The sequence below is a fragment of the Alexandromys fortis genome, unplaced genomic scaffold (assembly GCF_014885135.2).
Source record: "Alexandromys fortis isolate MF-2015 unplaced genomic scaffold, M_Fortis_MF-2015_v1.1 scaffold_64, whole genome shotgun sequence".
Taxonomy (NCBI): Eukaryota; Metazoa; Chordata; class Mammalia; order Rodentia; family Cricetidae; genus Alexandromys; species Alexandromys fortis.
In genome coordinates this window covers 1,368,825-1,396,324 of record NW_026067976.1, presented here as the reverse complement: position 1 = coordinate 1,396,324, position 27,500 = coordinate 1,368,825, and the positions used below count along the sequence as shown (strand labels likewise).

Below are 27,500 nucleotides of genomic sequence, written 5' to 3'. Positions count from 1 at the left end.
GTTATTACAGGAGATGGAAGAGTGGGCCAGGATGGTGCGTATGTGGGCGTGATCACCGTGATCACGTGTCTGAGTTCGTAATAAAAATTTTGAAAAGTAAAAAAAATTATAAATTTTGAAACTGGTTTAAAAAAGCTAATAAGAGAAACACATAGAGATTTTTTTATTTTGTGTTTCTTTTAATCTACATGTTATTAAAAAGGTTTAAACAGTTTTTAAAAATCTTTATGAAGGAAAAATGACGTAGTAGGCTTATCCACTTTTTTAAAAAGTAATAAAATGTTAAGAAGTAAATTTAGTGTAGCTTACATCTCCAGGGCGACGAAGTTTTCAGGTGCCCACAGTGACATCCTAGAGCTTGGCATCCACACAGCCTCACTGTCTCAGAGCCGTTCACGTCACTGAATGTCTCATTCTCCGGAAACACCTCGAACACTAACTGCTTGACATTTTATACTTATATTTACCATAATTTTGTATTTGAAATGTGTTTAAGTATATTGGCCTAAGTACCTACTATTATATTGCAATTTCCTACAGTCTTCAGTGTGACTTTCGGTCCTGGTTTATAGCTGGGAGTGAGAGGCCCGTTCGTGTCTCTTCAGTGTAGTGGTTATAGCATCTAGGTTTGTGTAAATATACTCTGTGATGTCTGGGACATGTACAAATACAAGACAATACAGAAAGATAATCTTGAAGCAACTGTTTCCTTGAGATAAACACTTACCTCACATAAGGCAAGTGCCACAAACTACCAGTGTACTTAACACAACCTCGAATTCCAGCAAAGAGTGGGAGGCACACTTGAGGCTTCAAAAGAAAGAACAAGCAAGGTAAGAATTTGATACCTGGTCAAGTACCAAATGTTACTTCATAAGTAACAGAGATAATGAACGGTATTCTAAGTAGGTGAAAGCTGATGGGAATTCCTTACTGCCTAAGAGGAAATACTAACTAGCGTTTTTTCAAGTTGGACTAGAAAGGCACAGAGTAACAGTGTAAGAGAATATGACAATTTAATACTTACCAGTAAGTGCAACAGTCAACACGTATCCAAAGCCAGGCTACTCTGATGCCATCAGTGAGAGTGAACCACGTTGGACTCTAGTTAAAATGCTCAGAGAGATGGCTAGTAAAAACAACTATGGCTATAACCATTAGTCAGCTGACACACAGTATAACGAGAAGAAAATATGGCATCAAGAACATAAAGCAAAAGCAGGGAATCATTATCAATGTTTACATAAGCCTTGAGGTAACCAGAAAGAAAACAAACAAACAAACAAACAACAACAACAAAACAGTGGGAGACATGCAAAGGAGAAAGAGAAATACCACCGAGCCTAAGTAGGAAAGTTCCACCAGCTGCACAGGATGGCAGGGCAGCTCGAGGAAAGCAGTTATTAGAAGCATTAACTAAGTGAAGACAGGAAGTCATATCTCTAAAAAGAAAAAAAAAAGGTCACAAATTTCAATCTACTGATAGCAGCAAATGGGCTAAAAAAAATACAAAACAAGACGTGTCAATTTGTGGTGCACAATGGAATGTTACTCAGCCATTAAAATATTAAATCATAAAATTTGCATGTCCGTCAATGGAACTAGAAAAAAAAATCATTCTGAGTGAGGTAACCCAGATCCAGAAAGACAAATATTCTCTTCTATGTAAATATTAACTGTAAAGTCAATGATAACCAAGCTCTTACAACCTGTAAAGCCACAGAGAACAGGTATAAAGGATCTGCAGAACACATAGATCTCCCTAGGAAAGGAGAACAGAATAGATAGTCATGGATGTGTGAGGTGGGGCTGGGCTGGGATGGGAGGGTCAAGTGGGGGAGGGGGAAGAAAGGGGATGCTTGGAGAAGACAGCTAAAATTAAGGTCATTTGATGGATGGCAGGGAAACTTAACACCAGTAGAGGCTTCCTAAAAATATATACATATCTGAAGGTAATCTAACTGAAATCTCCAAACAAAGGGGGAGACAGAGTCTCAAGTGACCATCTCTTGCTGCCAAATGAAGCTTCCAATGCTGGGGATGGGTTATGTCTAATTGAGTTGTCAGCCAGAGGTCCCATTTGAACCCCAAAACAACCCAGGCTGTTGCCAAGACTATAGGTTGTTCTCAAACTTACATCAAGGACCATTGCTGAAAATAACCTCTACACAACTCACTGACCGTGAAGTCAAGCTGGTGCCTACAGAGAGACTTCACCTATACATACATGTTAGCATCTTTGGTACAGTAAAGTATGTGTATGCTAGCAAAAGGTAAAACACCAACCGAGCTACAAACGCTCGGATCTACAGTGGTTACGCTAGGACAATAGCGGCACGGGACTTGTGGGAGTAGTCAATGAATATCTGATTTGACTTAGGGTCCACTCCACGAGATAGAACCCATACCTCATACAACATAAGACTAGATAGTTCAGGGACCTAGAGTAAAAACCAAACAGACACCTTGGAGAGATGTTGGAACACTCAGCATTAAATCCCTCCCCTCAGGGCTCAGGGAACCATGGAAGAAGTGGAAAGAATATAAAAGTCAGAGGGGACGAAGGACACCAAAGAAGCAAGGCCCTCAAAATCAACAGGATCAGTGCGCAGATGAGCTCCCAGAGAATGCAGCATGCATAGAGCCTGGACAGATCTGCACCGGATGAGGTCTTAGAGCCGTGAGAGGTATATTTTCACTCTTTCGGGAAAGTCAGGCACGATGTGATATTTTGGCATTAACTGTGAAGCTGAATTCACTCTCTTACATTTAACATTCCTTCAGATACGAGACTTCTCCATAGTTACCACTGCAGCCCCGTCCTGAGTTCCTAGGGGTCTGTCCCACAGCGTGGATAATGCGCCGTGTCCAGAGGCGTAGACCTCACAACAGGCAGGAGACACAAACCGCATTCTTGCCTGTCTCCCTCCAGCCGTTCACTGCCCGAAGAAGACATGTGCTGCCTGAAGCTGGAGGCTAGATCTTTTCTGCAACAATATAACCTCAGAGAACAGTGACATTCTAGCGCTCATGCCAGTGGCGCTGGCCCCTTCCTAAGATGTGGGCTTAGTGCGCAATGCATGGCCAGCAGGGGGCGCTCCCACACAGCGCTTAGAGAACCTGGCAAACCCCAAGGCTTCCTTTCACTTTCAGATGCGCGTCACCCTGGGCATTCCCTCCACTCCGCAAATATGCCTCGAGACACAAATCCAAAACTTCTTAGAGTAGCTTTGCACAATTTTTGCTTTTCATTCTTCATAGAGATCGGAAGCTAAAACCACAAAGGGAAGCCGAAAACACCTGCAGGAATGAGCAGAGTGGAGGCAGGGACATTACTGTGGCAGGGGAATGGGTTTTGTGAGGCTAGAGGAGGGCAAGGGGGAGGGGCTGGGGCCCTGCGATGCTGGCCAGAGCAGTTCTTGTGACAGAGGGACCCTGTTCCATCTTTTCTAGTACTTGTTCCCAAGGTTCTCAGAAATTCTCTTTTGGGCAAGCAGAACAGACTGCAATGCTCCACCAATAACCACTATTCTGGGGTAGCACTGAAGAATTCAGTAGAAAGTACATTGACTGCTTCGTTTCTAAGAACGCATGTGTTGGTTTAATATAACAATCCAATGATTATTCCAGTCCCGTTTACATTTGAGAAACTTAGTTCCTTAGGAGTGAGGTGAGTCATCCCAGAGCACACTTACGAACCCCACCGGATGGAGTTTTGATGCAAAAATCTTAAGGCGTGGGTTGAATGATTTCATAACTTCGTAACTGGGAATTCTTGGAGTTTTGGGTTGTTTGGATTTGGGTTTTTGAGACGAGGTCAACCTATGTGTCCTGGCTGGCCTTGAAGTCTAGTCAGTCGGCCTGCTGCAGCCTCTGGAGCGCTGGGATTATGTCTGTGAACAGTCGCTTTAAGTCCAAATGTGTATGGTTATTAAGTTGTTTCTCTTGATAATTTTATCAGTGGTTGCAGCTCTGCATCCTCAGCCTCCCTTGCAGCTCTGCCTCCTCAGCCTCCCTTGCAGCTCTCCTGATTTCTACAGTGACAATCTCTCAGGCACACTCGCTGTGTTTCTTCCCTCCCAGGCAGAGATGGGATCTCTGGAAGTATTCCTTTAAGGCCACTTTCCCATGCTCAGTAGCCAAGGCAGATTCTTGCTCTCCCAACATCTGTCAAACTGGTTTCCAGGTGTTCCAGCTGTTGATGGAGTACAGTTCTGAGTTTACCCAGGTCACAGAGGAGCACCCTGTGTGGAAGAAGAGGTTGAAGATGCTGCAGTATCCCATCGGTGACTGAGGTGGCCTAGGACTTCTGGATCTAGCTGTCACTCACTGTGTCTCAGAAGAGCCAGAAGTTTTTTCCCTCCTTCAGACACTAGAAAGAGAACGATTCTCCTCATTTTGGCCCAAGAGCACAAAGGTTTCCTGCTAAGCATGGGGGAGTTCTGAGACAGGTCATAAGCCAGAGATCCAAGGCCATCGCTGCACACCACTGGGGTGGCAAGGAGAAGGATCAGGAGGATCATGGGGGAAAGATGCTGTTAGCCTGGCTGAACCGGACCTCGGTGAACTTTGGACCTTAAGTTCTCTGAGGACATTCTGTACGTGCATTGTTCTTAAGTAGGTAGTCAAGAATGTTCATTTTATGACCGTTTATCTTAACTTTCACTTCTTTTTTTTCATTTCTATTTGTATAATTTCCATACTATCTAACAAGATATCCAAAGGCGAGACTGTTAACTTTATAATAGAAGTTAGTTTTTCCAGTGAACTTTGGACAGGCCAATCCAAATAGACTCTTAGTCAACAGTGAGAACTGCTTGGCTCCAACTCAGAAATACTTACATGGATCAAACAATCGGGGACTTGCATACAGGGGCTCTTTTTTTAAAATTAATTAATGATCACATATTTCTTTTTTAGAGACAACTTCTTTTTTTAGTTCTGTACCACCATTTTCACTCTCCTTCCTTTTAAGAGAAAGCCAGGCTTCCTCACACCTATGGGTTGCGATATTTGCCCGAGGCTTTACCAAGCCAACCATGCCCAATAAACCCTTCAGAGTAAAGGATATGGCTTGATTCATTATTTGATTCAGCAGAGGTTGAGCGTGAGCTGTGAATGAGCTTCTCTGGCATTCCCTAGAACGAGTCTGTGCTGGCGTATGTGACTGCCACATGGGGCCACAAGTCAGTGTTAATGTACACATCACCCTTTCTGCCCACCACTGAGGGCTACGGTGCCCCCTGGGTGTGCCAATCATCCTTGGACCATCCAACTCCCTTCTGGGGCTCACTGCCGAGATTCTAGTTCTAACGTCATGTCCCCAACCCCACCTCACTCCTCCATCTCTTTCCTCGGGGCTAGGGTGACAAAGCATCCCTAGCCCACACTTGCTAGACTCCCTTTCAGAGACAAGGCTTTCTCACATCTCCATGACCACAGTACTCTCTATGAAGGAAGAGGTGCTTTTTATAAAATAGGGAGCTCCCAAGGTCTTTGCTCTCTTGGTTGGGTGCTTTAATGAAAGGCCTTAGCTCTCAGTGGTGAACTGCTGTCCAGATGCATACATATCAAAAGTATCAACAGTCCCTCCAGGTGATGGCAGCAGATGTTTGTACCATCTTTATATCATTCAGTAGCAAACTAATTATTATATTCTCAAACATAAATTTTGTTTCCAACTCTAGCACCATTGAACCCTTGTCGTCCTCAAATTTTCTGATTTGGCAATGGAATTTATTGATTGAGGTTCTCCTTCACCAAAAGTTTAGGTCACATACTCGGCTTGACTTTATTGTTTTTGCTTTATTGTCTGTGACCACTCTGGTACTAAAGTGGGTTGCAGGCTAATCTGTTAAGGTGTAATACATTTCACTTCTTTATGATTTTTCATTCTAGATTTAAACTGTCACAAGAGAAGAATTTTATACCTTATCTTTTCATGATAGTTTATTGGAAAAGGTGTAGTTTGCTCATCTGGTATTACCTCGTACTTCATTCAGAGGTTAGAATTCAACCACAGGAAGTCAAAGAAGGTGGTAGCAGCGATTGTGTGTGTGTGTGTGTGTGTGTGTGTGTGCGTATGTGTGTTTACCTCTATACTTTTTAAGACACAGAATTTTTGTTTGAGATGAAGTCTCACTATGTTGCCCAGGCTGGCCATGAACTCACATTTCTCATGCCTTGGTCTTCTAGGTATTGGGATACAGGCATGCCCTTCCAAATTTAGCTAAGATAAAAGCTTTTTAAATTTCTCATTTCTTCTTCTCGAGAAAGTAAAGCTCCATAGCTATTTGTTGACAAAGTGAAAACAGATGTAAGCCCCAAATGTCATAAAAGTGAAAGAGAAGTTACTTCTTGGAAAAAAAAATCTCCAAGTGTTAGAAAGAAAAAAAATGAGGGATGGATATTGTAGAGGGAAAGAAAGAAGGTTATTCCTGACAGGAATGAAGTTGGAAGATGTCTGTTTGTGAGAGAGCCACAAAGAAGAGCCACCCTCAGGGTCTTATCAGTCCCAGCCTTCTAAGACCTGCCAGCTGATGTTCTTTGGGTTAATCTAGCTGTGATGATCTCTGGGGACAGAAAGGAAGAGTAAAAACAACCACATCACGAAAGACTGACAACCTGACTCCAGTCACTGGAGCACTAATCCAGAGAAAGGGAATAAACACATCTAGTGAATTTTTCATTCAGGCAACGAAAATGCCATCTCGAGATGAAGAATAGAATTAGGAGGAAGGAAATCTAATGCTCTGAAACCCTTTTTAAAAGAAATTGTATTTATTCTTCTCTCATACAACATATTCCAACCCACAATTTCCCCTTCCTCCACTCCTCCCAGTTCCCTCTCCCCTCTTTTCCAGACCCACTTTCCCCACCCCATCGCCCCCCAGAAAAGAGCATACCTCCCAGGGCATCAACCAAACACAGTCACAACAAAACACAGTAAGATCAGGCACAAACCCTCACACCAAGACTGAGCAAGGCAACCTAGTAGGAGGGAAAGTGTCCCGAGATCAGGCAAAAACGTCAGAGACACCCCACTCCTACTGTCTAGAGTCCCCATAAAACACCAAACCAACAGCCATAACATATATGCAGAGGGCCTAATAAAGACCCATGGGGGCGCCATGATTGCTGCTTCATGTCTGTGTGTCCCCATAAGCCCTGCTTAGTTGACTCTTTCCCAGTGTCCTCAACTCCTCTGATTCCCAAAATTCCTCTTCCCCCTCCTAATTTACTCTTAACATAATAATAATGCTGTTTTAAAAATGATAATAGAAAAATGTATTTCATATTCATTGTGAGTCATCTCTGGTCTCAAATCCTTGAAAAGGTTAAGACAGTATTCTCAACAACACTATTGTGAATGACATTCATTTGGCAACTTTTTGGGCAAAACATACAAATACATCTGTAATCAGTATCTTAGGAAGGACTGAGATAAAGCTTTTCTGGAAGGACCTATCAGACCATACGGAAAATAGAAATGGATATGAGATGCATGAGCCAAAGAAGCTGCAACAAGGAATCAGAGCAGAGAAGGGGGGCTTCAATAGCAAACAACCCCAACCCAACTTCCCTGCTGTTTATTGTTTGTTTAGATTCAGGGTTGTGGTAGAAGTGAACGGAACTGCCTGTGTGCTAAGGAAAAGTATATTATCTATTTGCAAGTATGATATTATCTATTCTTTGAGAATTCCATCAATGCACACAATGTATTTATATCATATTCATCTCCCACTTCCCCCCTTCAAGTCCTCCCTGCTCCTTCTCTCCATGTGCCCTTCACAACTTTCTATCGTCTGTTGATTTGGTAACCCACTGCTGCCCATATGTGCATGGGTGTGGGGCCACACACATAGAAGGAACCACACATCTAAAGAAAGCTGATCTTTCTTTAGCTCTTTAGCTAACCCTGGAGTATATGTGCCACTCACCCAGCTACACTGTTTTGTTTGAGCTTGTGCAGCTTCTGTGCAGACATCCCAGCTGCCATGAGTTCATGAATTCAACCCTTCTGCCACATCCAGAAAACATTGTTCTGCCTCGGTCCTCTGAATTCTGGCTCTTGCACTCTCTCCGCCCCCTCTTCAGAGATGTTACCTGAGACTTCTTATCAATGACTGAGCATCCCACAGGACATTTATTCTCTGTATTTTGCCCAGTTGTGAGCTTTGGTGTTAACTGCCATCCACCACACAAAGATGCTTCTATGATTGATATGGGAGGTGCTGTATGCTGTGAATATATTTTATTGTCATTAATTAATAAAGAAACTGCTTTCAGCCAATGGCTTAACAAAGTAAAGCCAGGCTGAAATAGGTACATAGAGAGAGTAGGCAGAGTCAGAGAGAAGCCATGAGCTGCCTGCAGGAGACAGACACACCAAAACCTTGCCAGTAAGCCACAGCCCCGTGGAGATACACAGATTAATAGAAATGGGTTAATTTAAGATATAAGAGTTAGCTAGAAATATGCTTAAGCTATTGACCCAACAGTATTGCAGTTAATACAGATTACAGTGTAATTATTTCAGGAATCTGGGCAGCTGGGAAACGAACAAGCAGACTCCCCCAACGTATAATGAAAGCTGAGCCTACACTAATGTATTGGTAGAAATACAAATTCAGAAATACCTTAGGTACTTTTATATTGTTGTGATAAAAGACCAGAGCCAAAAGAAACTTAAAGCAAGAAGGCCTTATTTTGGCTATGTTTCCTAAGTGATGGGAATCTATCATGATGGAATGCTGGCAGGAGCAGGAAGCTGAGAGTTTACACAGTTTACCTTATTGGGAAGCAGAGACAGCAAACTGAATGTGACCAACAGCTTAAAAGGAAGTATCCAATACCAGGCACTGGGCTTTTTTTTTTTTAGAAAAAAAAAGTTTTAATATGTAGCCATGACTGGCCTGGAACTCACTATATATATATCTGTGCTTGAACCCACAGAGATCTGCCTGCCGCTGCTAGGTTTTAAGGGAATGCTTGGATTAAGGGCATGTACTATGTTCATAGTTGCATTATTTGTAATAGCCAGAACCAGGAAATAATCTAGCTACCCCTCAACCAAAGAATGGATAAAGAAAAAGTGGTACATTTACACAATAGAGTACTATACAGCAGTAAAAATAATGACATCTTGAAATTTGCATGCAAATGGATGGAACTAAGTTAAAACATATTGAGTGAGGTAACTCAGACTGAGAAAGAGAAATATAATATGTATTCATTCATAAGTGGCATTTAGACACAAAGCAAAGAAAAACCAGCCTACAATTCACAATCCCAGAGAACCTAGACAACAATGAGGACCCTAAGAGAGACATACATGGATCTACATAGGAAGGGGAAAAAAAGACAAGATATCCTGAGTAAATTGGGAGCATGGGGGTCATGGGAGAAGGTAGAAGAGGAGCAGGAAGGAAGGGATGTGAGTGGAGAAAATGTATAGCTCAATAAAAACAATTAAAAAAGGAAAGAGGATTTGATGAACCTGTAGGATTTCCTTGGCAGCCATATTTCTCCCTCCATGTATTATATCAGAGCATTTATCAAGCCCATTGCTGCTGGTCTCAGTAGGCAGAGCAGCAGGTGGAGAACAGAGCAGCTCTTCAGCAGGTTCAGAAACTATGCTACAGAATTCCTAGCTGGGGGCATGGTTTGCTCAGTATCACAATGCATCCCAAATGCTTTACCTACTGCTCAAAAAGATGTGAGATCAGACACTGAGGTGGTTGTAGATAGCTTCTAGGGGGAATACACACAGACCCCTCCTTTTCTAGAGAACTTCCTCTACAGAAGGCTAAAGGGAAAAAATTCTTAGTAACTGTTTGTGACATTGATCTGTCCATTGTCCCGAAGACATGACATGTATGGACCAGGGAAGATGTTCCCTCTCTCTTATGAAAAGTGAGTGAAATCGAGTCTTCCAAACTGAAGCTAGTTCTTCTGTAGAAAAGCCTGTTTCAGCTGTGGAGAAAAAATCTGCCAGGAAACAGAATTCTGCAGAAAGCAGGCCAGTAATACTCTGACTTTTCCTTGCAGGTCATGGGGAACAGGTGGTTCCCTTCCTCTCTAAAGTTTGCCAGCTATGAAGATTCTGCTCTCTCTCTCTCTCTCTCTCTCTCTCTCTCTCTCTCTCTCTCTCTCTCTCTCTCTCTCTCTCTCTCTCTCTCTCTCTCTCTCTCTCTCTCTCTCTCTCTCTCTCTCTCTCTCTCTTTCCCTCCCTTCCTTCTTCCTTTTCTTTGCCAAAGCCAGCATTAGGTCATTAGAAGAACTCTCTCTCAGTTCCAAATTCTCTCACATGAGAGCTTTTTACAAACCTTGAAAAGTCTCTCTCTCTTTTTTTGTTTTCAACTGGTGGTTATGCATTTCCAAAAATTAATAGCCAGAATTAGAGACATAATAGAAATCAGTTGTGCAGTGAGCAGAGGTGGCGAATGAGGACAGAATGAGGAGCACACACTAGGGCTTTCCATATCAGGAAGCAGGAAACCAGGACTATGAGGCTGAATAATGGAGTCTGGAAAGGAGGGAGGTACTGGGAATATATCAGAAAGAAAGCTGTGTGTAATATTATATATAGTATGTGCTGCTGTTAAACAGTGCATCATGTGTAATGCATAGGTTCATATGTACTGCCACTCTCAGTGTTGGTCTAGGACACTGATCCCTATATAAAGTATTTGTAAGCCGTCAATTCCTTATTGAGTATTGGTCTCCGTGATTGATCTTCAGTTCCAATGTGTCTCATTATAGAGATGTTTATACTGTTTTAAGAGACAGCAGAGGCTTTCAGTGCTTCAACTGTCTATACTTTTCCATTAACTCTTCTGTCCTTAAGATGTTCATTTGATGGTAGAAGTCTCCGTATCTGCTTTCTTTCTCTTTTCTACTCTCCTAGAAAGAAGATGCTGATGTTGTTTTGTGGCAATGAACCAAAAAATATGATGTCTTTGGAAATGAAGCTGAATAATGGAGCTGGCAAATCGTCCAAGTAGGGCAGGAGTAGCAGCAACATTAGCTACTAATTTCAGTGGGAAAGATCTATGTTTTTAAATACAATAATGTTGTTAGGAAAGTTTCTATATGTCCAAGGGATCTTCATGTGCAAAGTAGTCTGTCTTAGTTGGGGTTTCTATTGCTGTGAAGAGACAACATGACCACACCAACTCTGATAAAGGAAAACATTTAACTGGGGGTGGCTTAACGTTTCAGAGGTGTAGTCCATCATCCTCCTGGTGGGAGACATGGCAGCATGCAGGCAGACAAGCTACTAGGGAATGAGCAAGAGTTCTACACGTTGTTCCAGAGGCCGCAGACGGGGTCGACCACACTAGACCTAGCCTTAGCATATAAGACCTCAAAGTCCAGCCCACAGTGACACACTTCCAACAAGAAGGCCATGCCTACTCCAACAAGGCTGCACCTCCTAATACGGCCACTCCTCATTCAAACACATGAGTCTATGGGGCTATTCCTATCTAAACCACCACACAATCCAAATAAAAATAGAAATTTTATTTCTCCCAGAAATTACCAATTTTTTTTCTCCCATGAAGACACCAAAGAACAAAAGCAGTGCTGTATTGGTAATGTGGCCACACCTGATTTCAGATTACAGCATGTGTCTAAGAGAGTGTTACTGTGGGATTACTACCCCTACCACAGGAGCCTCCTGCAGCAGATGGCAATGAACGCAGAAACCAACAAGTGGTCACGGAGCAGAAAATACAGGGCTGACTTCCTGGCCCTGAGCATCATTGCAGAAGAGGGAGCAGAAGGATTGCAAGATCCAGAAACCGTGCATGACTGCAGCAAAGCAGTGCTCTTGGACCAGCACGGGAGCTGCACAGATGAACTGAGAGTGGCTGAGACTGAATGAACAAGACCAAGCCAGACCGCATCCCAGCTTGGAAAACACAGGAAATTCCACTTGTAGATGAGCAACTATGGCAACTGGTGGCTGCTGAGAGAGAGATTCATTGTCCTCAGGGGTGGGGCCTCTAAGGTTCCAGGAGATGCCCCTGTGCAAACCTAGAAGCACTAAGACAGAGTAGAAGGATGAAAAGGAGGAGGAGGAGAAAGAGGAGAAAAACCCATGAAATGGAGAGGGACGATTAATTTCAGAGGCATTTCACTTCCATGGTGGGATTTATTCAGGTATATTTTTGAGACTATTATGAATGGAGTTGGTTTACTGACTTCTTCTTGGTATGTTTGCTGTGGTATTCAGGCAGGCTGATCATTTTTCTGTGATCTATTTTATATCACTGCACATGATCTCACTCATATTTAGAACGCCAAACTGCCAAACTCACAGAAGTTGAGAGTGGATGAAAGGTCCCAGAGGTCAGGGAGTTCAGAGGGAGGATTACTCTGGTGAATGTGACATCAAAGAGGACCAAGTCACAATGTGACAGGAACAAGGTTCTGGACAGCATGCTGACTGTCCACACAGAGAATACTACATCCTGGAGAGAAGTAGAGGGACAGATGCAGGGTTTGTCTAAGCACTATGCCATGCACACATGCATCCTGCTCAATTTTTTGACATTTTGTTCATTTGTATAATTTGTATGGTGTAAAGTATCCTCTTAAAAATACTGGGAAAATTGGATAATTACAGAATTAAGAAATTAAAAATGTTCCATATAGCAAAATTTAATAGAAAACAAAATAATTTAGTCGCACAGGATGGTTTGCTACATTAAAGAAAATATAAAATTTTAAGATTGAATTTAAATAACTTAAATTATATAAATAGTAAAATGAGTAAATACATACACAGATACAGCAAAGAGGATGAAGGAACAAATGCTTTCATATGTAGACCCAAATTGTCTCTGTTCTGCTGAAACACCTAAGCAGGTTGATTGAATTCATGCCAAAATGAACAAGAGTTTTTAGTGGAGAACTTAGTGAGGTCCAGTGTCCAATCCCAGGAGACTCCTCAGGAGTTACTCCTCCTCCTTGTTGAATCCTTTTAGCAAGTTGGCTGAGAGAGACCAGGCTCTCCAGACTTCATCTCTGACCACCGTCCAAGCACAGGGGCTGTGTTTCTTCTTTCTGAGATAGACAGTGATATTCTTGAAATATTTCTTCACAGGGTATTCCCCCTCGTGCTGCACCAGACAGGACTGTTTGGCATTGAGCTGACTGTAGAGGATATTGCGGAATTTCTCTCGGGGGATTGTCTCCCATGCAGCAGATGACTCCTTTGACGTGAAGAGCCTATAGCTCTGCTGGATCACGTCATACAGTACCTGGATCAGTTGAGGCTTTGGGATCTGCTGGGCATCCATCTTCTCCAGAGGACATTGAAAGTCCTTTTTTTCCTTCAAACAGTTAAGACGGGAGGATTGCTTCTTTGGTACCAGGAGGTTCAAGAGAGTCTTGTTCATGAAGTTGTCAATCTTACTCAGGTCACATCCTAGAGAGCAGGTTGACCAGTAGCTCATCAGCACCAGGATCATCAGGAAACCACAGGGTCTGGCCATTGTGGATGTTGCAGGTGCTGCTGGTCCTGTTGGCTGTGTGATTCTCAACCTTCCCCTCTAGGTTCTATGAATACCATCATTCCTTCAGGACTTATATAGGGAAAAATTAGTTTTCGTTTTCTGAATGCCCGCCCCTACATCCGACTTGTCTTTTCACTTTCTTGAGCTCATCCTCTGCTTGTGTCTAGACACTTTTTTCTAAACCATTTTGGTTTTCATCTTTGTTTCCTCTTTCACCGCTGCCCTCAGAAAGCTGTTGTTTCCAGCACTTTTCTGTTTCTCAATGCTTTGTCATTAACGGTTACCCCACAGATGATCATGCCTTGTTTGAAACTTACTCTATTTTATCTAATTTAAAGATAAAGTTCCTCCCCAAATTTTATTTAAAAGTTATTTAAATTGATTTTACATTGGGTTTTCTTTATATTATTTAAATAAATACTTATATCATATGTAAGGTGTGATGCGAATTATTTCTAAATTAAAAGTATCGATGTAATGGTACACTTCAAATGCCTTCATTAACTCTAATATTGATTTACATAAGATGTTCATTGCATCATTAGTGTTTCTTCGCTATTCTTCCAGTAATTGTCATGCCATCATGAGGTATCCAGGTGCAAAGCCTTGCTGTTCAAGCTTGATACGCTGAGTCCAGGGTTGAAAGAGAGAAACAAACTCTCCTAAGTCGGACTCCAATGAGCACATTCACACATGGTAAGAACTTGTGTCTACACACACATACACACACACACACACACACACACTGCATCCATCCATACAAAACCCTCACACCATTACATAAATCACACTCACATAAGCACACATTTACCTCCTCAAAAATGTACTCACCTACACATTTACAACTTCACACATGTAAACACAAAACCACACACTCAAACACAAACATAAATTCACACACACACTCACACAGTGGTGCACACACACCTGTGGGTACACTCACAGACATGCTCTCTGTCACACACATACATACACACATCTATTCACAATACTCACACACACACACTCCCAATAATACAGAGGAGTAATAAGAGTAATAACATCTCAAAACAAAAACTTTCATTTGTCACACTTGAGATCCTTACCTTTATGGATTTATTCACCCCATGAGGCTGGACGTCTTATGTGGGCTTCCTAACATGCTGGGGTCCAGAAAAAGTAGGCTCTAATTACAGTGAAGGAATAGGCTTGCAATCAAGGTGAGAGCAAGCAGGCAAAGTTCAAAAGCTTTCTTCTTTCATGTCCTCTATGGGATTCCAGCAGAAGGTGTGCCTCAGTATATAGGTGGGTCTTCCCTTCTCAAAGGATCTGGGTTAAAGGTGAGTGGTCCCACCTCAAATATCCAGATAAAAGGTGTGCCTTCCCCTCCAAAGTCTTGCTTAGAAGTGGCGCTTCCCACTTCGACTCAAGAAAAAAAAAACTCACAGGAATCTTAGTTTTGAGGTATTTACTTCTTATTACTCTTGTGTATGACTGGGTGTGTGTGTGCATGAGCATTGTTTATAGGTGTGTGTATGTGTGTGTGTGTGTGTGTGAGAGAGAGAGAGCATGTATGTAAGTGTAGATGTTTGTTCACCAGCGTGTGAGTGTGTGCACATGTGTGTACATATGTGTGGAAATGTATGTGTGTTTGAGTGGGGGGGCATGTACATGTGAGAATGTGTAAATGTGCATGTGAGTGCACTTTTGTGGGGGGATGTATACTTATGTGGGGGGAGTGTGTGTGTATATGTGTGTGTGCTTATGTGAATGTGAATGTGCTTTTTTGTGTGATGCAATGTGTGTCTATATGCAAGTATGCTGAGTGTGTGTGTGTTAGGTGTGGAGTATGCATGTTTGTGTGTATGTATGTGTGAGAGTGTGTACATATATGTGTGTGTTTGAGTGTGTGTGAGTGTGTGTGTGAGCAGCCTCAAGATGGCCACATCATGAACGTGGTGGGCAGAGGACAAACTACAGGGCTCAGATCTCTTCTTTAACCACGGGTTCCTGGAATCAAATTCAGCTCATCAAACTTGGACAGCAAACCTTCACATATTGAAACTCATGACGGCATGGCAATCATTGAATAAATAGCCAATATACAGTAATGAATAAATCAAACATACATATTAATCAGTATTAAAGTTAATAAGGGCAATTTGAAAAAATATTTTTTTTCTCTAAAACATTGGAAAAACTTAGTGTCCCATTACATTAATATGATAAATTTAGAAACCACGAATTTGCATCATACCTTAAATTATAATTGAAAAGTATGTATTTGATATAAATAACAACAGAAAATTTAATTACAAACTGAATTTCAAAATCTTTTTATGACAAGTATTAGAAGAAATTTATCATTGAATTTTGTGTGTAAATATCAAAAGTTGAATGAATATGTGTGGTTAATAGTTAATGACAATTTTACTCAGGGCAAGAAAACCTCTGATAGAGATTTGTTTAGGAGAGCAATGAAAGAGGAAGCAGTAACGAAAATAAAAATGGTTGAGATAAATGCCCAGACACAGCTGAGAACGAATGAAGAAAAGCGAAAAGAGAATTGTGGAGAAGGGGAGGGCATTCAGAATGTGGAAACTAGTGTTTGCCCTACTTAAGACAGATGCACAAATGATGATCTTCAGAGAACCTAGAGGAGAAGGTTCAGGACCAGCAGCATCTGCAACATCCACAATGGCCAGACCCTGGGCTTTCCTGATGGCTCTGGTGGTGATGAGCTACTGGTCAACCTACTCTCTAGGGTGTAACCTGCCTCAGAAACATCACCTCAGGAACAAGGACATCTTGACAATCCTGAAACAAATGAGGAGACTCTCCCCTCTCTCCTGCCTCAAGGACAGAAAGGACTTTGCATTCCCTCTGAAGAACGTGGATGTCCAGCAGATCCAGAAGGCTCAAGCCATCCCTGCCCTGCAGGTGCTGACCCAGAAGGTCTTCATCCTATTCAACTCAGAGAACTCATCTGTTGCTTGGGAGACAACCCTCCTAGATACATTCTGCACTGGCCTCCACCAGCAGCTCAAGGAACTGCAGGCCTGTCTTATGCACGAGGTAGGGGTACAAGAACCTCCCCTGAGCCAGGAAGACTCCCTGGTTGCTGTGAGGAAATACTTCCACAGGATCTCTGCTTACCTGAGAGAGAAGAAACACAGTCCCTGTGCCTGGGAGGTGGTGAGAGCAGAAGTCTGGAGAGCCCTGTCTTCCTCAGCCAAGTTGCTGTCAAGATTGAGTGAGGAGGAGTGAGTCCTGAGCCAAAGTGAAGAGGACTCCCCTGGACTAGGACCCTGTACCTCACTGGGCAGATTCTGCCATCTCAAAAAAAATCTCAGACATTTTGGCAGGAACTGACTCCACCTGCCTGGGTGCTTCAGCTGCAATGAGTAATAGTGTGCCTAGCTCTAAGATATCTGTTTTTCGTCCATTCAAATTTATTTATGTGATTTAACTTACTATTATAATTTTATACAGATTTATATATTTTGAGTCAGTAACACTTTATTATCTTTGTTCTAAAAATTGTTGTGAAATGAATCTGGTTTGTCTTTTTTATTCTTTACATGTTTTCAAAAAGTTTTAAAGACTATATGTAAAGAAATTTATTCCTTCATCAATTTGGGCATGTCTGCATATATAGGTTTTTATTCATTTTACTATTCACATAATATTATTTATTTAAGCTAAATCTGTTGGGTTTATATTGTCTTTACTGTAGGGAATCATCATATGTAATTAAATTATTCTGTATTTAATTTGAATTTGCTGTATAAAACACTATAGACTGTTTATTCTCTTTTTTATTTTTCCAATGTTTTTCATCTTATATTCTTCATCATAAAAATTATACTTTAAAATACCAATATCCTCTCTCAATTTCATGGGTTTGTCTCCTAATCTACTCCTCCTCTTCCTCTCCCTTTTCCTAATTCTCCTTCTTAGTCCTTCTAGCTGTGCATGCACACAGGACCTTCTCCTGGAGTTTAGCTTAGGTAGCCTCTGTCTGGTGCCCCAACCCTGAGGACAACTAAATCTCTCTCTCAGCAGCCACCAGTTGGCATAGTTGCTCAGCTACAAGTGGGATTTCCTGTGTTTTCCAAGCTGGGATGTTGTCTGGCTTGGTCTTGTTCATTCAGTCTCAGCCACTCTCGGTTCATCTGTGCAGCTCCCGTGCTGGTCCAAGAGCACTGCTTTGCTGTAGTCATGCACAGCCTCTGGATCTTACAATCCTTCTGCTCCCTCTTCTGCAATGATGCTCAGGGCCAGGAAGTCAGCCCTGTATTTTCTGCTCCGTGACCACTTGTTGGTTTCTGCGTTCATTGCCATCTGCTGCAGGAGGCTCCTGTGGTAGGGGTAGTAATCCCGCAGTAACACTCTCTTAGACACATGCTGTAATCTGAAATCAGGTATGGTGACATTACCAATACAGCACTGCTTTTATTCATAGGTCCACGTGTTTTCCAAGTAAAACTTCTGGGAGAAACATTATTTAAATTTTGGTTTGGATTCCATTGAGTCTGCAGATCCCTTGACAATATAGTTACTTCCATATCATTATTTTATTTAATCAACATAGCTCTTTTCCACTGAGTCTTAATAGCTAATATTATCTCTGCTCATTTGGATGGCACGCCAGTTTCTTTTTTTAGATTTCATTTTCAGTGAAATCGTATTTTTTTGTTCATGGCCACAAGCCAGCGTTAGGGTTTTCTTTCTAGGAGAGTGGATAAGAGAGAGAAAGCAGAGATGGACACTTCTACCATCCAACCAACACCTCAAGGAGGGAAAGAGCTCATGGAAAAGAACAGACAGTTGACGCGCTGAGAGCCTTTGCTGTCTATCACAATCTCCTGAATATCTCTACAATGAGACCCCTTGGAACTGAAGATCAATCACGGAAATCAATACTCAATAAGGAATACATTAGATAGGGATCAGTGTCCTAGACCAACACTGAGAGTGGCCGTATATATAAGCACATGTATTACACACGATGCACTGTTTAACGGCAGCACATACTATATATAATATCACACATACGTGTGCACACAGCTTTCTTTCTGATACACTCACTCCCAGTACCTCCCTGCTTTCCAGACTCCATTTTTCAGCCTCATAGCCCTGGTTTCCTGCTCCCTGATGTGGAAAGCCCCAGTGTGTGCTCCTCATTCTGTCCTCATTAACCAACTCTGTTCAGTAGACAACTGCTATCTCTTACGTCTGGATTTCCGGTGATCATTTTTTTTTCCTGAAAATGCATAACCACAAGTGAAACCAAAAACGAAGCAACTCGAGGTTTGTAAAAAGTTCTCGTGCGAGAGAATTTTCTCACATTTTTGGAACTGAGAGTGTTATTCTAATGACCTAATGATGTCTATGGCAGAGAGAGAGAGAGAGAGAGAGAGAGAGAGAGAGAGAGAGAGAGAGAGAGAGAGAGAGAGAGAGAGAGAGAGAGAGANAGAGAGAGAGAGAGAGAGAGAGAGAGAGAGAGAGAGAGAGAGAAGGAAACTGAGCAGAGCTGGCATACAGAGATAAGGACCGCCCCCTTTTGGCAATTACCAACAAAGAAGTACCAGCTTCACTCTGGCATGTTTTCCGCAGATTTCTTCTTCCTAGTAGTTTTCTCCTCAGATCAAATGGGCTTTTCCTCAGAAGAACAGACATCTGTTTTGAAGATTCGATTTCCTCCTCTTCTTATCTGAGGGAGGGAACATGCTCCCAGGTTCACACTGTTCATGTCTTCTGGACGATGGACAGCTCAAAGTGCACAAATAGTTACTAAGAGATTTTTTCCCCTCTACCTACTATAAAGGAAGTTCTCTGGAGGAGGAAGTTTTCCGGAAAAGTAGCTCCATGTCTGACCTCACATTGTTTTGAGCAGTAAGTAAAGCATTTGGAATGTAGCTGAGCAAACCATGCCCCCATCTAGGAATGCTGTAGCATAGAGTCAACCCATAGAAGAGCTCCTTCATCTGCTGTTCTGCCTATTGAGACCAGCAACAATGGGCTGGGTAAATGCACTGACCTATGACTGTCTTGACAAGTGACTTCAAAAGTTCGGGTTGCCTCTTCCACAATAGAACACACCACTTGGGGTAACACGAATCTGTGTTCTACGCCATGGTCACTCACAACTAAGAGTTTAACTGGTGTGGAATAAACTAGTTCTTATTCCTACTGGAGCAAGGTCTGTGTTTTGCAAGGGCACAGCTCAACAGCCCAGAGCATCTCGGACCCATCAGCCCCTTTGCAGGACACATGGAAGGAGAAAGACAATTCCCATCTGTAGGTACTTTTGCCAAGGAAATCTTATAGGTTCATCAACTCCTTCTTAAGAGTAACTTGTCAGTTGAAAATTCCTCCCTGCTGACGGGTCCTCCTCTTGACGCCATGGCCAGGAGGAAGTTGTCACCTTCACTTTGGATGAGACACATGCTCACAGGAGTACTGCCCTGCTGGAGTCCTCAGGGGGAGCACAGGCATAGCTAAGGGACTTTTTGATATTACAGGGACAGGCAGGGTGGGATGTGTATTGGGGATAACTGAGCGATTCCAAGGCGAGCGGCAGAGTTTGAAATTAGAGAAGGCTCAGGAAGTGAGTATGGTTATTGGAAGAACTGGGCTGTGTGATTGTGCCGCATCTTTTAGATACAGCTCTCTGTCTCCATTCCTTGGTGCTTATTTTAAGGTAATTTAAAGTAATTTTCATCATCTTTATGCTTATGTAATGGGATAAAATACTATTAAGCAGCCCCATTCTATTATCTTGCCATGAACATATGTATAGCTCTTTAGTTTTTCACATCTTGGATAGCTATTTTTTTTTTGTTCACAGAATTGGGGAACCTAGAGGCAGGGCGGAAGGACTGAGACGGGACATGTTGTGAGCTATGAGACTGCTAAGCTATCTCTCCAGCATACCTGACTGAACTCTATTCAACGTTCTCTGAGTCCGAGTAGCAACATCTGGTCCATGTGAGAATGGCCCTGGGAGGCAGGGAACATCACACAGCCCTCCATGAAGAGACAGCCAGGGATGGCAATACCATGCAAATTGGAGACAGCCGAGTTCGTCACGCTTCCGGAGTGAGAGTGGGAACTCCATAGCAGTCCTCTGTGTCTGCTGATTCCAGAGTTGCAGTGACCACTGCCCAGTGATGTAGAGCAAGACGTGGAGACACAAGAACAAAGGGAGATGGTCCACTCCGACGATCTGACCAGTAGCCTTGCCAAATCAGTGAGTGTGGAGGCAGAAAAAATGTAGGCCCATTTCTACCTGTGTGCTGGTCAGAGAGTTTGGAGACTGACAGGCATAATTGCACCTCCTAACTCAGGAGATGGTTGCCTGCCTCTTTTGAACTTAAGATAGTTCAGTGCCATCCTGATGGGTGGTCAGGACATGCGAATGAACTTCTGCTCCTTCTATTGTAACTATGAGGTCACCTACAGAAGGGTGATCTTCATGACAAGTGACTTAGAGCACCTTAGCTACCTAGATGACAGAATGCTAAGGATTTGAGTCTCAGAGCGATAAGGTCATTGATTGTGTGAGTTATACTTTGTGTCATGTTAATAAAATTTTTTGTTACCTTCTTCCCCAGTGGATTTTTTTTTACTATGGGTATAAAAGCTGTGGAAAAATAAACACGTGTGATTTCAGGGTTTCATAATCCCTGGAATATCTTCCCAGTACTGTCTTATGGTTTCTGTCTTGTTAGTCTATGCATCTTCATATTCAATATCCCCGTCCTGGTACCTGCTTAGTGCCATATTCCCTAAGCAATGGGTCTTTAACACACATAGGAGGTGAGCATACAGTGTAGGACCGAGCAACTCTGTGTATGTGTGGATGCAGACGGACAAGCTCGCATCTTATCAATGGCCATGTACTAATTTCAGATCGCTGTGTTTGTAGAAACCAAAATTGCAGCGGGCGATGGTAGTACACACCTTTAATCCCAGCACGTGGGAGGCAGAGGCAGGCAGATCTCCATGAATTTGAGTCCAACCTGGTTTACAGAGTGAGTTTCAGGACAGGTACCAAGGCTGCAGACAAACCCCGTCTCAAAAAAAATAAAATAAAATAAAATAAAAATGGCATCCTTTGTCACACAGAAGCTTTTCAGCTTCATGAGGCCTCATTTAGTAACTGTTGGTCATCGGACTTCTGCTTTCAGTGTCCTGTGCAGAAAGCCCTCTCATGTGGCTATGAGTTCAAGCTTATCTCCCGCCATCTCCTTAATCACTTTCCATGTACCAAGTCGTATATTGGGGCCCTTGATCCTATGGAGTTGAGTTTACAGGATGATGAATATGGATTGATTTTCATTTTTGTCCATGTAACTATCCAGTTGGACTACCATCATTTGTGGAAGATTATTTTTTATTTCCAGTGTGCATTTTTGTATTCTTCATAAAAACCAGTTCCCAGAGCTGTATGACCTTCTGTCTAGATCTTCAATTCTATTCCATTGATCAAACAGTCTGCTCTTATTCCAGTCTGGAGAGGTTGCTATTGCTGTAGTTCTGTAACAAACTGTGAAGCTGAGGACAGTGATGCTTCCACCAGTTCTTTCATTATTGGTGTAGTCATTGTGCTCGTTTTGTGAATAATAAGTAAATTTAATTTAAATTAACTGTGACATACTTGCGATATTGTTTTAGATTATATAAGCCCTACTGCATTAAAATGTTTGTGTATTTGTATCTTGTATGTACAGACAGTGGAGCCAAATGTCAACCAATGTCAAGTTTTTACCTTCGTCTCTCTCCATTTCATATTCTGTGACAGGTTCTCTCACTTAAGCTAGGGTTCACCATTGTAGTTAGATTGACTGTCCTTGGAATTTGTGATGGAATTTCTTGATTGTCAACTTGACTACATCTGGAATTAACTGACCCCCCCAAAAAAAACTCCTGAAAGCACAGGCATAGGAGCACACTTGTGATGGATTTTTGCTTAATTTGGATTGCGAATATTCACTTATAATCAGGATCTTTAAGATGAATATTTGAAGTGGGAAGATGCATCTTTAATTGAGATCTTTTGAGAAGTGAAGACACAACTATAATCTGGACCATGCTTTCTGTTGGAAGCCTATATAAGGACATGAGGGAAGAAAGCTTCTGCATTCTCTCTTCTTATAGCAAGTGTGTTCCTTCACTAGCTTTAGAGCCTACTTCTTTAAATTCCTGCATATAGTAAAGACCACTTAGGACATCTAGCATGTGGAGTGAACAGCTGCTCAATTCTTGCACCTTCCATACATTGGTAACCACTTTTGGATTAGCTGGACCACAGTCTGTAAGTCACTCTGATATTGCACACACACACACACACACACACACAGAGAGAGAGAGAGAGAGAGAGAGAGAGAGAGAGAGAGAGAGAGAGAGAGAATTACAGAGCTCCAGGGACAAATGTTTGAAAAATATTTGAAAGAAATAGTTAGAGACAGAGGTAGCTACAAGATTATGCACAAATATTATAAATAAAATGAGAAAATAGCCCATGCCATGAAAGAAGAACTCAATGAAGAGATGCTATAAAGACAGAAATAGAAGTCTTAAAATTGATGAATTTTTACTGTGTAAGGAGAGAGCTTCAAAGCACACATGAGGTGTCTTCATCGCAAATGAGACTTTTGAATGAAGAGATACTGGAATTATTATATTATTCTCATTTGAGATAATGAAGACAAACATCATAAAGTACTTGTTAAATGAAATGAATGTTAAAATTCCTCTCACCTTAAGAATATTAACATTCACATTCAGAGTATACAAAAGTCACAAAAAAAGGTACCATCTCCTCCCATATTACAGGTGAGCTACCTGAAGCTCAGGACAAAAATCTTGTTAAACAGTTGAGAGAGCACAACCCTGACATGGGAGATCCTACAAGCTCAACTCTACGTAACTACAAGGTTACTCAGGATGAGTGTTCCAGGCCATCTGGGAGGAGGACAACATGGAACGTTCTGAATGTAGAACATTGAGATCCATCACAATTTCAATCTACAAAGCTGTGTTCTGGTAACGGAGGAGAAACGAACTTTTAGACAGAGACACAAATTAAGGTTCCGCTGTCACTAGACCAGCCCTGCAATAAATGCTTAGCAGATCCACACATTTCTTTCACCTTCCTAATATTTGAAATTCCAACTTCAGTCAAGTTGCCTACATGGATTTAAACAAATACAGACACGCAGACTTCTTGGATAAGGATTCTAAGACAGAGGCATCAGAAGACCATGGATTTTGAGGGGGATAAACAGGCACTAAAGGTCTACACAGCTAAGAAAACAATCACCAGGGTTGCTAGACATAGAGAGATGAGAGAACATGTTGCCAAAGTATCTGATAACAGTGTACCCTAAAAAGTAGAAGAAACTAATGTTATCAACAGCAGAAAAGCAAATACTCCATTAGATACAGTTTGGAGGTGAGAAAATAGGGACTCTAATGTTCTCTTACACAGAAGACCTTTTATATAATCTGAACATTATAACAATTATCTGCTCCATTTAATTAAACTAAACTAATACATAACTTACAAAATGAGGACTAAGTCTTTAAAGTTTGTTACCACACACAGTGTGAGATGTTGAGATGCTAGAACTGCCTCTATCTGATTTGATACAAACATTGTTTGTAGGTACCGAACCATATTACAATGTCCTGTGCATAAGGATAAACATTAAATGCTGATAAAATTATTTTAAAAATTGGTATAATTTTAATAGTACTCGTGGCATAGCATCTGAGATCCTAAGCATTTGGAATACAAAGTTTAGATTTTACCTGTATAATGTGATTTGGATATAAGATGTTACTTGAGATTTTCTGTGCTGGGGGTTGATTGTCATGAGAGCAGTGTTCACAGAGAACTTAAACCTTCATTATATCCTCAAAGACGAACTGTATCAATGAAAATTTATTGATTATTTCAGGGAACAAAATATTAGTGTGGCTACACACACTCACACACATACACGCACAGGCATGCACATGTATACACACACACACACTAACACACACACACACACTACCAGCACCACCAGCAACAGCAGGAATTATCAGTCATTGGCATCTCTCAAAATCAATGGACTCAATTTCCCCAATTAAAGAAACAGATGAAGGAATGGTTGGGCAAAGAGGATCCCTCATTCTGGTGTATACAAGAAACACACCTCAGTATCAAAGATAGATATTACCACAGAGTAAAGGGTTGAGAAAAGATTTTCCAAGCAATTGGACTTAAGAAGCAAGCTGGTGTATTCTTTTTAATTCTTTTACAATTGAGATTTTATTGGTTGAGGAACAAAGTATACAGACATTTAAAATTTTAAATCTTGAGTCCAAACTCTGAAGAACATTGTGTTCACATACCCAAGAGCCACGTTTTGCTTCTCTTTGAACTTATTGCAGTGATGTTCAATTCATAACTTGGCAAGTTTTCCCTACAGCCTCACATAATAATAAAATGCTCACAATCTTCAATTCCACTGAGTCACAATTTTATGCCACATACAGTACATACTCAAAATAAGATTAGTATAATAAAAATTGAAAAAACACAGAAAAATAATTTAAAAAAATACTAAAAATGTTTTGTTCTATTAAATAATATGTACAATTTTCACATGTATTAAAATTTAACTTTCACAGTTAAATTAATAAATAGTTATACACATAAATACAAATAACAGGATGAATCTAGAAGCTAATGTCCCTAGGATACACACAGTCTTGTTCATAACTGATGAAACATCCAGGAAGGATGACTGAAGGATGTGAAAATGAGTGATGTCACTGAGAGAGCAGGTTTGGTGAGGTGAGTTTCAGCATCCTAGTCCAGGAGATCTTCTCCTCTTTGGCTCAAGACTTACTCCGTCTTCACGCTCAATCTTGCTAGCGACTTGGCTGAGGAAGACAGGGCTCTCCAGACTTCTGCTCTGACCACCTCCCAGGCACAGGGACTGTGTTTCTTCTCTCTCAGGTAGGCAGAGATCCTGTGGAAGTATTTCCTCACAGCAACCAGGGAGTCTTCCTGGTTCAGGGGAGATTCCTGCACCCCCACCTGCTGCATCAGACAGGCCTCCAGGTCATTGAGCTGCTGGTGGAGGCCAGTGCAGAATGTGTCTAGGAGGGTTGTCTCCCAAGCAGCAGATGAGTTCTCTGAGCTGAAGAGGATGAGGACCTGCTGGGTCAGTTCCTGCAGGACAGGGATGGCTTGAGCCTTCTGGATCTGCTGGGCATCCACCTTCTCCAGAGGGAATGCAAAGTCCTTTCTGTCCTTGAGGCAGGAGAGAGGGGAGAGTCTCCTCATTTGTGTCAGGAGTGTCAAGGCTCCCTTGTTCCTGAGGTTATGAGTCTGAGGCAGGTCACATCCCAGAGAGCAGGTTGACCAGTAACTCATCAGCACCAGGGCCATCAGGAAAGCACAGGGTCTGGCCATTGTAGATGATGCAGATGCTGTTGGTCCTCTGGGCTGTTAGTCCTGAACCTTCCCCTCTAGGTTCTCTGGAGACCCTGCTGTATGCATGTGTCTTAAATAAGAGAAGGCTCTAGTTTCCATTTTCTGAATGCCCTCCCCTTTCTTTCCAATTCTCTTTTCACTTCTTACATTCATTCTGTGATCAAGTCTGGGCATTTTTCTCAACCATTTTGGTTTTCATTATTGCTTTCACTTTCACTGCTCATCTTAACAAAGTTATTTAATAAGTTTCTACTAAATGAAGACATTAACTTTACAGTATGGATATCCATATATAAATAAAATTTAGTTATATAATATATAGGATGAGAAGAATTCCATTCATAATTGTACTTAAAATCTATTGAATGCTCTGTTTCCACGTTTCTTCAACACATGCTTGAGTACCTTGTGGGTTTCTGAGCGCCCATGTGAAATCCAGGCACAGAACTGTAATCCTGAAACATGGGAGAAGAAGCAGACAGGACTCTTGGGCTTCAGCCATCTAACTACAGCTTAAATGAGAGAACCCATCAGAGAAAGAAAGCAGGGCATGATGAGGTAGGAACTGGCCATTGACTTCTGGATTAACATGCATGAACACTCACATCAAATGCAAACAGACAAAAGCAATAAAGAAATCAAAAGTGATTGAGAAAGAAGTGCCCAGACAGGAGAAAAGAATAAATGCAAGACAAGAGAATTGGGAAGCAAGTTATTGGCATTAAAGATGGAAATTAGTGTTTCTCCTTTTAAGACACATGCACACAGGATGGCCTTGACAGAACTGAGAAGGGATAATTCAGAACCAACAGCTCAGAGGACCAGCAGCATCTGCAACATCCACAATGACCAGACCCTGTGCCTTCCTGATGACCCTGGTGCTGATGAGTTACTGGTCAACCTGCTCTCTGGGATGTGACCTGCCTCAGACTCATCACCTCAGGACCAAGGGAGCCTTGACACTCCTGACACAAATGAGGAGACTCTCCCCTCTCTCCTGCCTCAAGGACAGAAAGGACTTTGCATTCCCTCTGGAGAAGGTGGATGCCCAGCAGATCCAGAAGACTCAAGCCATCCCTGTCCTGCAGGAGCTGACCTAGCAGGTCCTGATCCTCTTCAGCTCAAAGGACTCATCTGCTGCTTGGGAGACAACCCTCCTAGATACATTCTGCACTGGCCTCCACCAGCAGCTCAATGACCTGCAAGCCTGATGTAGCAGGTGGTGGTAAAGGAACCTCCCTGAATATAAGATATTTATATTTTTATTCATATCAGAAGCAAAATTACAGTTATGAAGTAGCAAAAAAAATTATGGTTGAGGTTTACCACAAGTTAAGGAACTGTGTTAAAGTATCGTAACATAAGGAAGCTTGGAAACCACAGAGATACATAGTGTGGTCCAGGACATCCAGTGCTACATAGATTGTCTTAGCTTCAAAAATTAAAAAAAAATAGAACTAAATAAATTTGAGGCTTTAAAGATTGATCCGTTTATT

At 41.8% G+C, this 27,500-nt stretch overlaps 3 protein-coding genes and 1 pseudogene across 5 annotated transcripts; 2 read left to right on the top strand and 2 right to left on the bottom strand.

Annotated features, from left to right (window-relative positions):
• Positions 1-1,820: 1,820 nt before the first annotated feature.
• Positions 1,821-14,721, bottom strand: LOC126510725 (interferon alpha-1-like). 3 transcript variants are annotated; one of them, XR_007594475.1, is made up of 2 exons: positions 14,612-14,720; positions 1,821-4,244 (listed from the first exon to the last, which is right to left on the bottom strand). XR_007594475.1 is itself a non-coding variant. In XM_050157402.1 (2 exons), the coding sequence occupies exon 2, from the start codon at positions 13,503-13,505 to the stop codon at positions 12,966-12,968; it is 540 nt and encodes a 179-aa protein (XP_050013359.1). In that variant the 5' UTR covers positions 13,506-14,153; positions 14,612-14,721; the 3' UTR covers positions 12,650-12,965. The 3 variants fall into 3 exon arrangements, 2 of the variants coding, with proteins under 2 accessions (XP_050013359.1, XP_050013360.1); XM_050157402.1 differs by lacking the exon at positions 1,821-4,244 and adding an exon at positions 12,650-14,153 and having other exon boundaries at positions 14,612-14,721; XM_050157403.1 differs by lacking the exon at positions 1,821-4,244 and adding an exon at positions 12,650-13,595 and having other exon boundaries at positions 14,612-14,703.
• Positions 14,722-16,202: 1,481 nt separating this feature from the next.
• Positions 16,203-16,772, top strand: LOC126510740 (interferon alpha-12-like). The gene has a single exon (XM_050157414.1). The coding sequence runs from the start codon at positions 16,203-16,205 to the stop codon at positions 16,770-16,772; it is 570 nt and encodes a 189-aa protein (XP_050013371.1).
• Positions 16,773-25,410: 8,638 nt separating this feature from the next.
• On the bottom strand, positions 25,411-25,983 carry LOC126510739 (interferon alpha-12-like). Its single transcript, XM_050157413.1, has one exon. The coding sequence runs from the start codon at positions 25,981-25,983 to the stop codon at positions 25,411-25,413; it is 573 nt and encodes a 190-aa protein (XP_050013370.1).
• Positions 25,984-26,849: 866 nt separating this feature from the next.
• On the top strand, positions 26,850-27,215 carry LOC126510730 (interferon alpha-12-like; annotated as a pseudogene).
• Positions 27,216-27,500: the final 285 nt, after the last annotated feature.